Raw genomic sequence first — 16509 nt, forward strand, 5'->3', positions numbered from 1 at the left:
TGAGATCCTCTCTGCTGCATGAAAGTATTGAGGAGGGGGGAGAAGGAAAGGAGGAACACTGAGAGCAGAAAAGTGGCAGTTTTCACAACAGGAGAGGTTTGAGCAAAGAGGGGATGGAGGAACACTGAAAGAGAGGAAGTGGTGGTTTAAAGCAATGTGAGAGGTCTAATTAGATTGGAAAGGGAGGAACGCTGAGGGTTATCTTTTTGTTCTTTAAGTTTTAACAAGCTGAAAGAATGAATATGTCTACTACACAGAAGCACAAGCTAGCACCAACAAGCTAACATGGGTACAGCACAGTCTTTCCCAATTTCCTTCTTGCTCTATTCAAATCTTTCCCAATGTTTAAAATGAGATTGTGTGTGCAAAGGGGGGCGGGCTGCAAAATAGAAGAGAGGAGGAGGAGGCATGGAAATGGGGATGGTTTGTGTGCAAGGGACACTTGAAAAAAGGGGGGAGGGAGAGAAGGAGGTAGAGGTGAAAAACAAGGAGGGAGGAAGAGGCATGGAAATGAGTATGAAGGTGGAAATAGGAGTACAAAGGGGCTTCAGAAATATGGCTAGAAAGGTGAAAAGGGAGCTTAGCAGTTGCAAGGGAAGCTCAGGGGTTAACATGGGGGAAATAGTAGGAGGTTGGCAATCAGAGTGAGCAAGGATCCTGCCCCCCTAGTATTTAATACTTTCATGATTTCAACAATTCCTTTAGTGAAAATATGTTCATGATTTCTAAGTTATTATGTTATCCCTCCTCAACAAGTAGAACTAAAAATAGTTTTCATTAACTGAACATTGTTCCAGGGGAAAATTCTTGTTGGGACAAAGAATGCTGAAATAATAGAAGTTGGAGAAAAAAATGCAGCATGCAACATTCTAATTAATGGTCACATGGATGGGCCTATATGGGGACTAGCAACACACCCCTCTCGTGATGTTTTCCTTTCTGCTGCAGAAGATGGGACAGTCAGACTCTGGGATATTGCTGATAAAGTAGGTATAAAAATCACAGTAAGACTATATAATTGTTTAGAAAAATTATACATTAAAATAAATCCACTGAGAAAACTTGTACATATTTTCTTTTAAATGTATTTCCAGGAATTAAGTAAACATAAGAGCTAAAAATAAATCATGACATAATCTTGCTATGCTATATTCGTTGTACATGAATGGAAACATTTAATTGTGCTTCCTTTTAAAAACCAATTCTCACAGAAGATGGTGAACAAAGTAAATTTGGGCCACGCAGCACGCACTGTGTCTTATAGTCCAGAGGGCGACATGGTGGCTATTGGCATGAAAAATGGAGAATTTATTATCTTGTTAGTGAACTCTCTGAAAATATGGGGGAAGAAAAGGGACAGAAGATCAGCCATTCAGGACATCAGGTGAGATATTATGTTCCCTTACCTGCTGTGGTTCTGGATTCTCTAAAAATTATATCTGCATCTTGTTGGATATGGTGGATGTGCATGCATGAGGATGCAGCATTAAGAAAATAAGAGTATTCCTGCTAGATTAGACCGAAGTCCCATTCATTCCAGCATTCAGTCCCCACAGTGGCTAACCAGATGCCTATGGGAAGTCCACAAAGACATGAATGTGATTGCACTCTGTCCAGTCATGTGCCCAGCAAATAACTATTAATCTCAGGGTCATGGGTCATTCCTGCATTGCAGGGGGCTGGACTAGATGACTTTTATGGTCACTTCCAGTTCTGTGATTCTATGCTACTGGAAGTTCACAGCCTACAGCCATCATGATTAGTATCTAGTTATTGGTAGCTGTATCCTCCATGAATTTGTCTAGACTCCTTTTTAAGGCCCTCCAAACTGGTGGCAATCACAACATCTTGTGGTAGTGAATTCCATAGCTTAATTATGTACTGTGTGCACACTACTGCCCGTCACCATTTTTTGAAGGGAACAGAGTGATTTAAGCCCCTTTAAGACACACAACCAGTAGCAGCCAGCGGGGTGGGGTGGGGTGGGTCTGCCTTGCTGACCTGGCTTCCTGATGCTGCACATCTCTGCCAGTCAATATATGAGGGGGAGGAGCAAGGCAGCAGGAAACTTGGCACAGTGTAAGTGGCAGGAGCATTGGATTGTCTCTGCCGCTTCATGCCCACTGCACTGAACTCCCCACAGCTTTGCCACTCCCCCTCATGGCAGCAATGTGTGCAAAGCCAGCTCAGCAATGCTGTGCTGTGCTGCTAACCACTACTGCACACCGCTGACATAAATAGACACCTGTTTGGTGGGTGCATGTGAAAGCCAGAAAGAGAAGGTTTTCCAAGAGCATAAATTACTGACAGTTTCAGTGGTGGTATTTGCAGAGTCTGTCCTTGAGGTGCTGTTTAACTAAGGTTTATTCAGAGTAGACCCACTGAAATGAATGAACATGACTAAATGAGTAAAATGTAGTTGAATACCATCCTATGTACAGATGAACAGAGAACAAGACAGGAATAGCATAACAAGTAGAGAAAAGGATGCTATTTGATGTGGAAAAAATGTTTGAAATGGAATAAAACCATTTTGTGGCAGAGAAAATTGTTAAGAAATAACCAAGTTTGATTTGGAGAGGTTCATTTAGTGATTAAAGGGGGGGGGGAAATACTTAGATGTAAATCTCACTGTGTTCAGTGAGGCTTACTCCAAGATAAATGTGTGAGTGCTAGAAATCACCCCAGAATTGGTCTTGCTAAACATCTTCCAAGACAACAATCCCACTTACACCACAAAGAACTCATAACCCACCTACTCTCAGCAGCTAGAAACATCATAATCAGACATTGGAGAGACCTGTCTGGAGTAAGCATGGACCAATGGTACCAAGTAGTATGGGAAACAGCCCTACTAGATAAACTAACCAGTAAGCTGAAACTGACACGGGGATAAATAGAAGAAGACGCCTTCATGGCTCCCCTTCATCACACACACAGCCCAACAAGACAATGAGAGCATACAAATCAATATGGCTAACCTGATCAAAAACACTCATCCACCCCACTCACACAGGAAATCAAAGACCACCACAGCCAACCACAAATGAACAATCACATCCTACGCCAACCCCGACCTCTCTCACCGCCCAAGGAGCACAAGCAAACAACAAAGAACCTGCACAAACAACGCTGACACCAAACCCTACATATACTAAGTAAAATAGAAACATCGTCACCCCACCCCACCCACCCCTTCCCCCCTTTTCTTCCTAATGTCTCAACAAACGTAACGGATTTGTAAAAATGTTACATGGAAAAAATATGAGACATTACACATACCTTTGTAAATCAAGAAAATCTTTAATATTTTTTTTAAAAAAAATAAATGTGTGTAGAACTGCTGCATTAAAATGTCTTTTATTTCATATTTATATAGCATATGCTGTAAATCTTTGCTCCATTTTATACAACAATCATTTTACAAAATATATGGCATAAAAAGTAAATGAAAAAACAACATTCTGAGATTTCTTTAATGCAATGTCACCAGCAAGATCTCATTTAACCTCCTTATCTACATAGGTTCAGTCCAGATTCTCATTATTTAGCAGTGGGTTCCAGTGAAAATGCAGTGGATTTTTATGACCTGACATTGGGGCCTACTCTTAACCGAGCTAGCTACTGCAAAGACATTCCTAGTTTTGTAATTCAAATGGATTTTTCAGCGGATAGCTGTTATCTTCAGGTAAATATAACTGGGAGTTTTTATTTTATTAATTTAAACTTGTTTCATAAACATACCCTTTTAAACTGGGGGTATTGCTTTTGTTTGTTACTATGGTATGTATTTTTGTGTTTTTATATTGTAAACTTCCCTGTGATCTTTGGATGAAGGGCAGTATAAATTTATTATTTATACCCCGCCCATCTGGCTGGGTTTCCCCAGCCACTCTGGGCGGCTTCCAACAGAATGTTAAAATACAATAATCTATTGTACATTAAAAGCTTCCCTAAACAGGGCTGCTTTCAGATGTCTTCTACAAGTCTGGTAGTTGTTTTTCTCTTTGACATCTGGTGGGAGGGTGTTCCACAGGGCAGGTGCCACTACCGAGAAGGCCCTCCGCCTGGTTCCCTGTAACTTGGCTTCTCGCAGCAAGGGAACCGCCAGAAGGCCTCGGCACTAGACCTCATGGTTACTGATGGTTAGTTTATGTCCAGGAATTAAAAACTCCTATTTGTTTCATGTGTTACACAGGTTTGGCTCAGACATAACAAAGAACACATTGGGAAGGCGCAATGCTGCAAATGGGTTTGCAACATAGAAGCGCAGTTAAGCAAAGGTTCTGTTTGTGAGCTCTAGTGCCTCCTTGTGTCTACCAGGCCACCAGGATCTGTGTGATTTGTGAACCCTTTTTCAGGCCATTGTTATCATGCCAATAGCCAGCACCCACATTTGCAACCTCCATGCAAAGGTGCTGGTTCTTATGAATGGTGCCACTGTAAGCTCGATAGTGGCTCCAAGTTATTCACTTAGAAGCTGTCATTACGTCTGAACCAGTTTAAAGACATTTCAGCTTTTGTGTTGTGTTGTAGAAATGCATTACTTTTTATATTCCTAGAATATTCTGTTAAGTATTGTTACCATGACAAGGCTCAAGCGAAAACCAAAGCCGAATAAGACTAGGATGATTGATAGGATAGCATAGGACCAGGTACATACACCAACAATTATATTGATTAGTATCTCTTGATATGTTGACCTATTTACTCCTTAGCAGAAACGTATTTCAAGACAAAAATATCATCAGAATATCTGCAATTGTATCACTCTATATTAATTCTTATAGGTCTCTACTGGGTCTTACAAAAGGCAAGTTTATGAAGTGCCTTCAGGAAAACAGCTCCTGGATCAAACTGTGATTGATAGAATAACATGGGCCAGTTGGACCAGGTAAATCCAGATATACTGTAGCTTACTTAAAATACACCACATCATTTCCTGCCCAAATTTATGCAATTCCTGTTTTATGGATGTACCTGTATAAGTAGTTTTTCTGACACTATTTGTGCTGTAACATAATTGCTATGCACCATCCTTGTACTCTTAATAGAATAAATGATCTATGTAAACACTTTAAATAAATAAAATTACATCAATCCTCTAGATCAAAATGTATTTCTTTAAATGGCTCCATTTCCTACCTTTTGCTTCAGCATTTTAGGAGATGAAGTTGTTGGAATCTGGTCCAGGCATGCTGAGAAAGCCGATGTAAATTGTGCCTGTGTTTCTCACTCGGGAATCAGCCTTGTAACAGGCGATGACTTTGGCATGGTCAAGCTGTTCGACTTCCCTTGTCCAGAAAAATTTGTAAGAACCTTTTGATTGAAGATTATGAGAGCTCCTTTACTAAGGTGAACCACTGTAAAATTGGAGAAGGAAAATTGCAGGATATTTTTCTTTACCACCTAGTTTTCTTCAGCAGGACCTCTGGAGTCCTTTGAAGATTGAAAATGAAAGATACAGTACAAGTATCATTGCTTGCTTGGTGGTTTGAGTCAATGGGACAGTCCTGACTCCATTCATACATCTTGCCACAAACCTGTAGCAAGTAGCTGTTGTGTGCCCAGGTGCTGTGACCCCGCCAATCTGACCCAGTAAAGAAACCAGTCAAGACTCAAGGCCACAACTTTATTGATTCCAGATGTAAGAGGTCTGACATAGCCATTGGCTAATTTGGCAGGTAGTCTTCCTGGCCGTCAGAGATCCATTTTGGTTCCCCACCATCTGAGATTCCCCCAGCAGAGGCAGCCCCTCATCAGGAAACATTGGGCAAAGCAGCACCGGCCTGCAATGCTGTCCCACCTTCTGAGATGTAAGGGGATTTGCATGCCCATGTGCTGCCTGCAACAAGTAGCAGTTGCAGCCCTTTGTGGACAGTTGAGTAGCAGACTGGACTCAACCTAGCCCCAGAGTGCTGTTTCCCAGTGGAGGAGCACAACGCTGAGAGAACAAATGAGAGAATGCATGTGCAACTGCTGTATCACTGTGCCGTAGTTCTCTACATAGAAACAGAAGTGTGGTTCAGCAGCTGGATCAGTGCAAACATTAAATCGATCCAGCTGCTGAACCACATTTCTGTTTCTAAAGGGTCAGGAAAGGTTGGGAAAGTGTGGCAGTAATGTGGATGGTAGCAGCAGGTTGTGGGGGTGGGGGAAGTAGATTAAAAATAATTCTACATATGCATACTGTGGGATTAGGGGCTCATTTTAAAAATAATGAAAATGACATGTAGATTTTGTTTTATTTCAAAGGCAAAACATAAACGATTTTTAGGTCACTCAGCCCACGTGACTAATATTCGTTTTACAAGTGGGGACAGATATGTTGTTAGTGCTGGCGGAGATGACAGCAGGTATGTAAATCTTTATCTAAATGCTAGGGGGGTGGGAAACAGATTAAAGCAAATTATTTTCTGCTTTTTCTGAAAATGGATTCAGTGTTGGTATTCCGTTCCCTCGCTGTGCAGACGTGTGGGAATGTTTTAATCACATGTCTGTGTTTTACATTCCAGCACTGATTGTTGGAGTCTTGTGGATGGAAGTTCTGTTCTGTATTGCTTTTGTGTTCTCTCTTCTCTCCGAGAGCAAGAAGGAGAGGAGCCATGTTTTTCTTTGTCCTGATTTTGTATATAAAGAAGCTCTCACCCCAGAGCCTAGCTTCTGCTGATGTTGTTTCGATGCTAATGTGTGCTCAGTGTCTCTGGACATGAGTCACAGAATCTCATCAGGGAAGAAGATTTGAGTAGCGTCACGCAGATGAGAGGAACGAGCTGGCACGTATAATCTCGTTGCCTGGTCGCCTGCCCTGCCTGCCGGCAATTACTGTATTTTTTGCTCCATAAGACACACTTTTTTCCTCCTTAAAAGTAAGGGGAAATATCTGTGCGTCTTATGGAGCGAATTGTGGTCCCTGGAGCTGAATTGCCCAGGGGCCAAAAGAGGATCATGCTTTTTATTTTATTTTTTTATTTTACAAAGAGAAAGGAGGGTGTTGAAAGGACCCCGCTCAGCAGCTGATCAGCAAGAGATCGGGAGAGAGATAAGAGCTCCTGGCTCCCTTTCAGCCCCACCCTCCTTTGTTGAATGTGCTGCAGAGGGAGGTTGTTTGTTTCCCCAGGACATGTGACTGGCTGATTAGATTATCTGTCTAGAAACCGTAGAAAAGGCTCCCTTTCTTTTAGAAGCTGCATAAAAACAGAGCTTTTCCTCTTTGCTTTTCCCCCTTTGCAAAAGGAGCTTTGCTTTTCCCCCTTTGCAAAAAAACTGCAAAACTTTTAGCTGTTCCTCAAAAAAACATGGCTTTTCCCTTTGCAAAAAAAGCTGCAAAACGTTTAGCTGATCTTCAAAAAAAACAGGGCTTTTAGAGGAGGAAAACCAGAAAAATGGTCCAGTGCGCCCTATGGAGCGAAAAATACGGTACCCCTACACTCAGATGCTTGAAAGACAAGCAGTCATATTGAACTAGCAAAAAACCAACCATAACAACTTTAAATATACATTGAAATTACTTTTAAAATCTATCAACTTGCTGTAACATTTATTTCTTCTCTTACTTTCTGTTTGAAAATACAGCATATTTGTCTGGAAATGTGTACATATGCCACATTGAGAGACATGGAGACTTTCCAAAGAGGACACTACTGAAGAGGCATTAGTGCCCCACAATTGCAAAGAGACATTCTCCAGTGTCCAGCATGCTTCGAGAAATGGTGCTGATAAAAACAGACAACAGTCCACCTGACTGACTAGAGTCTATCAGAAGGATGGAGCACTGCAAATGTATTGAGTCTAGTCACATTACTGCAGTATCAGATATCCTACATCTGTTTCCCACTCACTGCCAGATGCTGAAACACATGGAAAGGAAGAAGTGAGTTTTGGCTCAGTGTACAGTTTCCCAATAAGATCCTGAATTTGTAATCAAGAGATGTTATTTCTGACCTAGTGCTGTACATTGCTGTGTTTACTTTCAGCATGAATGTTTAAGTACTGGGGACTGACTCTCACTCAGATAGAAGACTCCTTATTTTATTACTGAAATGAAAGCCACCTTGCAGCTCTTAAACTATAATATTTTTTTAAATGGGTGAAAATAAAATAGAAAATAAAAGAGATAAACCAGCAAAAGGTTTATCTAGTTCACAAAAAAAGTCCCAAGAATTAAGTTTGTTCCTAGGACCTGCAGAATTCTATTGGTTTTAAGGCTTGGGTTGTAATCATGTCTGGTGAATGCTAGTAGACATGCGTGAACCCATTCTTCAAGGCTAATTTAGTGTTTTTGTATCACAAGCATTAAATTAGTTCTGTGAGCAGAATAACATTTGCTCACATTGTGAGTGCCTTGCCCACAACCTAAAAGTCTAACTCTGGTTTTTGCCTTGTGAATAAAAGTGTTCTCAATGAAAGATAAATCGCTGTGTTTGCTTGCAGAGCTGTGCTGGAAATGAGGACCAGGCTGCTCATGTTAATGTTTATACATTTATGAAGCTGTGGGGTGCCATTAGATGCAATAGGATTTATTAATTGCATTTTCACAGCATTGCTTAGTGAATTCAAAGTGAATAGATAATTCAGATATATTTTACCAATTATTATTATTATTTTGCACAGAATAAGACTCATTGAATCTCTTGCTCTCCGGCTAATAATCTTACAGCTAGTCCATTCATTCATGCATGCATGCATACAGACACCCACAGGTTCCACCTCAGAAGGCACATGAGGGATCATTTGTTCTGAAAGCAACCCCGTGTCAAAATCGTATCTACACAGGGAAAAATTACACGCAAGATAGCGAGTTAGATTTTTGAAATGCAAGTGCCTGTATGTTTGAAATGGTTCCAACAACCAAATGTAAGCATCAAAATAAGCATACATTCTGAATACACTGGTTTGTGCTTCTTAGTACAAGTATATACCTGAGAATTGCAGGTGACAAATGAATCACTTCTGAGACGTTTGTGTACCTGGCACATTCCACTGCATGCACAGTCTTGGCACCCCTCTTTTACTTCCCTCACTGAGTGGTACTGAGAGGCATCCTGACTCCCGTGTGAAACATTTTAGATCTCATTTGAGGCCAGGCACACCCATTACCTACCTGTTTCTCTGAAAAATGAGAATTCAGCATCCCAGCAATCATGCAGTCTTCTGCTGGGTTCAGGTTATCTGTATATCCCGTGCATTATGGGACATCAATATAATGAGATGCGAAAATAGAATTAACATTCTATTGCAATATTCACAAAATTATGTTCTAGTGTTCCGCGAACCCTAATGTAAATGTCAGATTTACCCCAACGCATGCTTGAAAGCATGCTTGAAAGTGGACCGGGAGGGGAAAACCCATCTTTTGACATAACTATGCTGATTTACCATTCAGCAGAGTGTTTAACTTATTTGGGGGTAACTAAACAACATAAAATTGTCTTGAGTATTGTCTAGAATTATTTTTCCATGTACAGTAATTATACACGGCAATCCAGGAAATGTGATATCTTTTTTTAAAGCCACTTTGATTGCATATCATGTAGGAACTCTCTTCTCATAATCAAATACATGATAACACCCATAACCCATGTTTTGAAGTTGGCTTATTTAAACCATGTTTTTGGGGATTTGGACAAAATGATGAGCTGCAGTTAATTAAAAAACAAAGAGAAGTGAAAGCTTTCAAATGCCACCTCCCAGTTATGCAGGAAGAGGAAGAAGGAGGGGAAAGTGTACAAGCCAGAGGCTCACTGCAGCTTATTTGCATCATGAAAAGCCTCTGGCTTTTTGCCTCCCAGCATCCACATTCATACAATGCGGATAAACATGTGAGCATGCTAAACCTACTATGCACTCACCAATCACTGTGATACAAGCAAACCAAATTCTTCTCTTGGTTATGTTACTTTAGACCTTACAGAACAAGCCTCCAAATTCCATTATCCTTGGCCATTGGCCATATTGGCTGGGGTTGATGGAGTTGGAGTCTAACAACCTCTGGAGGACTACAGGTCTACCAGCCACCCTCTACCATCTGCCTTGGTTTGCACTTTTAACACCTCATAAATTAGAAGGGATCTAACGAGAGACCATATTTGGATGGACTAATTAGGGTTTATCTGCATGCTTACCCAGCCAATGTAATTTGCCATGGTGGAGGGAAGAGCACATGTCATATTTCCACTATTTGCATACAGTGTTATAACACAGGTGCTTAAACAGGTGTTTATTTCTTCCCCATCAAGAGAAGAGAAGATCATATGAATTGGGCCTGCACTACCTTTTGATTTATGAGCATGGTGAAGGGATATGTAAATAACTGTTGTATCAAAGGCGTTCAGCAAGCTGAATGCTCAGATTGAAATAATCACAAATGTGTCAGTTTATTTTGAAAACACTAACTGTTGATACCACTCTTCAAGTATAAGCATTTGCATAATATAGAGACTATGGTGAGGTGTTCTGGAAGCCAAGCTAATTGAACAGTTACAAAAATGAGTCCAAGCAGGCATTTCAAAAACCACAAAATATATGTGTGAATGACGGTTCTATATTATGTAAGAACAAATATTAGGTACCCAAGCAACAACTTGTTATTAAAATTTCCATCCCACACTTCCTCAATAAGGAGTCCAGGGCAGCAAACACCAGCATCTTAATACAATGAAAAATAAAATTCAAACACATTCAAACATTAAAAACAATAACAACATCCAACAACATTTTGAAATGTCTAAAAGCGTTTTAAAACAATCACATTCACAGCTTGTAGTTATAAGGCTGCCAGGAACAGTACCTTTCAGCTGTCAAATGCCTGGGGGAACAGGAATGTTTTTAAGTTCCTCCTGAACATTAGTAATGAGAGAGACAGATGCATCTCACCCAGGAGGGCATTCCACAAACAAGAAACCACCAAGGTTACTTCATAGGTTAAGGCTAACTAAGCAGCAACTAGCAGCAGCAGCACCAACAGTACCCCTCCTGCTGATCATAGGGCCTGTGGGAATATTCAGGGAGGGAGGAGAGGATATATTGTTTAATTATATCCTTCCCAACTTATGTTAATAAGTTCTACAATTTAGAGTAACATTCCCCTTTTAAACTTACACAGCAGATAACGTCTTTGCCAGGCTTGATTAAACCTCTAAAATAAGTTTCCTGGTAATTCCCCTTTATTCCCTCTTAAAAAGAATAATACAAGACACAGTCTTGTATAAAAGTATAAAAGAGTTTACTCACATTCGGTTCACAGATGGATCCCAGAAGGCAGACTTAAGTTTTCAAAATATATACACGTGGAATCTATCCCATAAGGAGATAGTTCTTTTGTCCTCCAAGAGAGCATCTCAGGCTAAGGAGATGTTGCTTCTTTGAGGAATGGAGTCAGAGAGAGATGGCTGCCTCCCCTATGCTATTTTGTTACCTGCACAGGTGAGGTCACGCCCACCTCTGGTCACATGTAGAGGAAGTTTGTCCCAGCCCAGGAGGAAACAGGAAGTTCCGACTAGCTGGTCCACACACCCCCTTTTATGTCCACTCTAGGAATGTTGTATTTGACTGCTCTATGTTTAACACCCCACAGGGCCCTGTATGGTTGATACTTGAGGAGGTGCTCTTTTGGGTACTGTTCAGAGTTTTGTGCTAGTACTAGGACCTTGAATTGAGCCTAGTAGCTCTGACAGCCTGAGCACTGCTTTCAGGACTGGTGACACACGGTCCCATCCAACCTAGCAGCCATTCTGCACTAGCTGCAGCCTCAGATGATCTTCAAGGGCAGCCCTATGTATAGTGCATTACCATTGTTCAGGTGGGAGGTCACTGGAGGATGGACAACTGAGGTCTGCCTATCCAGTGCTGGAACAGCTAAGTAGAGCATAAGCACTCATAGCCATGGAAACCTCTTGAGAGGTTAGCAATGGCAGACTAGGGAAACCATGCTACAGATTCATGGATGATAGCTCCAAACCATGTCATAAAGATGTTAAATAGTGCAGGAGACAGCATAGACCCTTTCAGCACCCCACAGATCAAAAGCTGAGGCTGAGCAAGTCTCTTAGTACTACTGTATAATGACTCTGCCAATAGGGGTGAAACCACCATAATATGGTGCCTCTAACTCATGCTTCTGAGGCATTCCAGAAGGACACCATGGTCAATGGTGTCAAAAGCCATTGAAAGATCAAGCAAAATGAATAGGGGCACAGTCCCTATAGGACAATCAAGACTGTTTCAATGCAAAAACTGGGCATGAAACAAGACTGAAATGGGCATATATAACCTGCTTCCTCCAGGCATATGTCCAGCTGGTCAACTACTAACCTCCTAATCACCTTGCCCAGGAAGGAAATGGCTCCATCTTTATTACAGCAGTAATGTATAAATTGCATACTCTGAATACATCCATTTCAGCGGGTCTTCTGGTAAGGGGCACACGGCACATGCGGTTAGTGACTGTGCCATGTGCCAGCCCTCCTTCAAGCCTGGGAAATTGTGGTTGTCCTGAGCCAGCCTTTGGGTCTGCGGCTGCTATTGTTGAATGCCAAGCCAGTTTTAATAACACCTCTCTCAACCATGATTTGATCGTGGATGAGGAGGCTGATCTGGTCTGTGTTACAGATCTGGATAGGTAAGCAGGATGGGGTTGGTCTGTACCAGATCCAGGAGCTCTTGGAGGAAACTGATTTTCTAGATCAATTTCAATCAATGTTAAGGCCTGGCTTAGGCACAGAAACTGCTTTGGTCACCCCGTATGATGGAAGCAAGGAACCACTGTTGCAAGAGAGACAGGGGAAATGTGTCCTTGTCAATTCTCAACCTCTCATTGGCTTTCAATACCATTGGACATGGTATCCTTCTGGGGCAACTGTCCAAGTTAGGACTGGGTGGCACCACTTTGTGGAGCTTCTGGTCCTACTTGTATGGTTGTTTCCAGAGCATGATGCTTGGGGAGTGCTCATTGGCCCCGTAGAGCCTTCAATGTGTGGTTCCTCAGAGTACAATTTTATCTCCTATGCTGTTTAACATCTACACGAAATTTCTGAGTGGGGTTATCCAGTGTTTTACAGTGCATTATCAGCAATATGCTGATGACACATAGCTCTACCTCTCCTTTACACCTGCAGGTGTGGCAGTGGATGTACTGGACGATTGTTTTGCCTCGGTAATGCACTGGATGAGAACTAATAAACTGAAGCTCAGTCCAGATAAGACTCAAACACTCTTAGTGGGCGGTTTGCTAAACCAGATGGCTGTGAGGTTGCTTGCTCTTCATGGGGTTACACGCCCTCTGAAGGAGCGGGTATGGAGCTTGGGGATACTTCTGGATCCTTTGCTGTCACTTGAGGCTAAGGTGGCCTCAGTGGCACAAAATGCCTTTGGCTGGTGGCCTAGCTGCACTCCTGGACAGGGATGGCCTAACCTATGTCATCTATGCTGTGGTAACCTCTAGGTTAGATTACTGCAATGTGTTATGTGTGGGGCTGCCTCTGAAGACAGTTCAGAAATTTCAGCTGGTACAGAATTCAAGGCCAGGTTGCTCATCAGCGAAAGGCGGTATGAGTTTATTACACCGTTCCTGGCCCAACTGCACTAGCTGCCAATTAGTTTCTGGGCCCAATTCAAAGTGCTGGTTTTGACCTATAAAGCCTTAAACAGCTCAGGACCGTTATAGCTCAAGGACCACATCTCTCCATATGAACCTACCTGAGATCCTCATCTGAGACTCTTCATTGTTTGCCTCCTCCTCAAGAGGTCCAGAGGGTGGCAACACGAGAACAGGCTTTTCTGCAGTGGCTCCCCATTTGTGGAATGCTCTCCCCAGGGAGGCTCACCTGGCACCTGCATTACATTATCTTTAGGCGCCAAGTGAAAATGTTTCTCTATAACCAGGCCTTTGGCTGATTGACATTCTATGGACTTTTAAAGGTCTTTGTGGGATGGGGGGGGGTTATTGGTTTGTTTTTATTATGCATTTTGCGTTCTCATTTTGTATTTTTATGTTGTGAACCATCCTGTGATCATTGGGAAAAGGGTGGTATGCAAATTTAATAAATAATAATAATGAAAAATATTGAGTTTAACTAATTTTGAATACCACCCAAATGATTTTTACAGCATGACAACCTTTTTGCACATAGTGAAATCTCTAGGCCTCTGGGAAGGAGGGTCCTAATGCCAAATGCAGTTCACAGACAACACACTTAAAGAGCTCCAAAAATCCAGCCTGTGGAGTGTAGGGGGAGCTTCAAAGTCTGTAACTGGCTGCAAAATAGGCAGAAGCTGTCCCTGGACTGATATTCCCCCCACCCACAAGCAATTTCTATCTATTATGGCTGCTAATTGAGAAATTCTAGCATAGTACCAAACCCAGAAGTCCATACTGACTTGTTCTTGCAACTCGTAACAAAAATGGCAGTAGAAAAACCATGTAGGAATGGGAGTGAGTAGGGAGCTGCAGCACAATTTAAGGGGCTCCAGGAGTGAAATGAAAACTTATGAGAAAGACATCTCCAGCCAGAGGCGGACTTTGGTAATCTTTTGTAATATGGTGAGGCCTGTGCAGAGCCAAAATTTGGTGCCTCCAATTATAGATCTTCTTAGATTTGTGCCCTCTTGGCTTGGCGCTCTGTGCGGGGGAACCATCCACACCGCCTTAAAGCTGGCACAGCTCCAGCCTTGCAAAGCCTACTGACTGTGGCACACAACAGCTTTCTGTATTGCAGATTCCTAGCCTGTTCCTCCTCAGGTTCCTCCTATCCAGCACTTGCTACTCTCTGGCAAATGTTTGTGCCCCCTAGAGGCACAAGCCTCACACTTCCAAGAACCATGAGATCTGGATAACCATTTAGTCTGAGAGGACATTGATTTCATTCATTTGCAAGATATGGGCCCCTAACTAAGGCTGTATTTTGCTTTGCATCTTGTGCACTTTTTAAAAAAAAGAAAAATGTGTTGAGTGTAGAATTCATATTTCAGGTGTATGAATGTTAATTTCTAAACTCCAGACTGTATCCTGCTATGGCCATGAAGGCTGGTGAATATTTTGAGAATTCTGTAAATTATTATTTTAACCCCAAACCCAAATGCATGAAATCTTGCACAAACTACATGACTTTGTGGTTCATCTTTTTTGAAAAATCTTGGTGCTTTCAATGCTTTTCCATAGTGATAAAGCCTGTTTTGTTTTTTTGTCATTTTACTGCAAATATTTCTTGATGATTGTGTTTTGGAGCCTTGGGGCATCTAAAGTAATTTAAAAGAACAATTGTGTGGCAAAATGTAAACCTTCACCTTGCTGCTGAGTTCTTCAATACAGAACCTTGGCGCAGAAAACATTGATTTATTTGCAAACAATATAACATTTTAGTTGCTTTTTCTTATAAGTGTGACTCAAAATAAGGGCAAAACTATAGACTAGTTGGTGCTTACTGGAAATTTATAATTGTAGGACTGAAAAGACATCCTTTTGAACTCATCCAGTGTCTCTATCTCTCTGTGTTTGAAATTAATAGGGAATACAGTTTTAACAGCTGTCACCTGGTGAAGTGACCTGTGGTCTTAAACCACTTGATAGCACTCAGTAAGTTGGTCCAAAATCATAGGCTGTACAAAGGCAAATTATATATTTAAATGGACCTATACAGTACTCTGTATTTAGAGAACAGCTCTGTGCGACATCTGACCCGCAACAAATCCAGTCCACCAGCTATGTTTGGCAACCCACAACAGATTTGATATACTGAGTTTTCTGCTTGCACAGGAAGACAAAGAACCAGGCAAAGTAGGGGACAGTTGTCAAGCACCTAGCACATGGGTGCTGGGCTGGATTTGCCCATCTGTACAGGACTGATACAAAACATGCCAAGTTTGGAAAACTTTGGCATTACAACAAACAAAACATCTGCAGGGAGCATTGCAAGTGGCTAACCTAGGTAAGAAAGGATGCATTGTGTGGCAATGTCCTCCCTCCCCGTGGGAAATAATGACTTTTGACACATCGTATGATTTTTAGTGGGCGAAAAGGTCACAACTTTATAGGTTACGGATGTTGAGCGGTATTGGCTTAGGCATTGGACCCTAACCAACTATATCCAACCCCACCCGTGTGTTGGGAGTCCGGGAAGGGTTAACCACCAGTAAGGAGCCCAGTGATGCACATCGACTGGAACTCCCCCTGTGATCACCGTCAGGGGCGTGCCTTAGGCCCTAACCTCCCTAGGCTTTCAGACAGGGCCACACCCCTGGAATCCTTTAATGGAATACCCTTCAAAATGAGGGGCAGATGATGGCGCTACCTCCCCTCCTCACCTCTATAGAAATTTTCCAATGCCTAACCACCAAAACCAAAAGTTGTGACGGATTGCTACAAGGTAGGTGAAAAAAAACCCTTGGCTAGCCCAAGTGGAAAAAGTCCTACCAGGCCCCTTGGCCAACCAAGGCGACCAATCGAGGTCCATAGCAAGGTCAAGAGATAAACCTAAGGGCGGGTGGGTGGGTGATCCAATGCAGCTGGGGAAT

General features: G+C 42.0%; 1 protein-coding gene across 7 annotated transcripts in view; it reads left to right on the plus strand.

The window, feature by feature from the left end:
- EML5 (EMAP like 5) overlaps window positions 1-8408 on the plus strand; it is an 87857-nt gene extending 79449 nt beyond the window's left edge. For 5 of the 7 annotated variants that reach the window (XM_033141469.1, XM_033141491.1, XM_033141482.1 and 2 more), the window contains 7 exons: window positions 798-986; window positions 1212-1384; window positions 3526-3688; window positions 4791-4894; window positions 5158-5311; window positions 6256-6356; window positions 7576-8408. In XM_033141469.1, the coding sequence (XP_032997360.1) occupies window positions 798-986; window positions 1212-1384; window positions 3526-3688; window positions 4791-4894; window positions 5158-5311; window positions 6256-6356; window positions 7576-7612 (921 nt within the window). In that variant the 3' untranslated portion in view covers window positions 7613-8408. Of the gene's footprint in view, window positions 1-797; window positions 987-1211; window positions 1385-3525; window positions 3689-4790; window positions 4895-5157; window positions 5356-6255; window positions 6357-7575 lie in introns of those variants that run through there. The other 2 variants (XM_033141477.1, XM_033141500.1) reach the window with 2 other exon arrangements.
- Window positions 8409-16509: the final 8101 nt, after the last annotated feature.

This window comes from Lacerta agilis, chromosome 1, assembly GCF_009819535.1.
Source record: "Lacerta agilis isolate rLacAgi1 chromosome 1, rLacAgi1.pri, whole genome shotgun sequence".
Taxonomy (NCBI): domain Eukaryota; kingdom Metazoa; phylum Chordata; class Lepidosauria; order Squamata; family Lacertidae; genus Lacerta; species Lacerta agilis.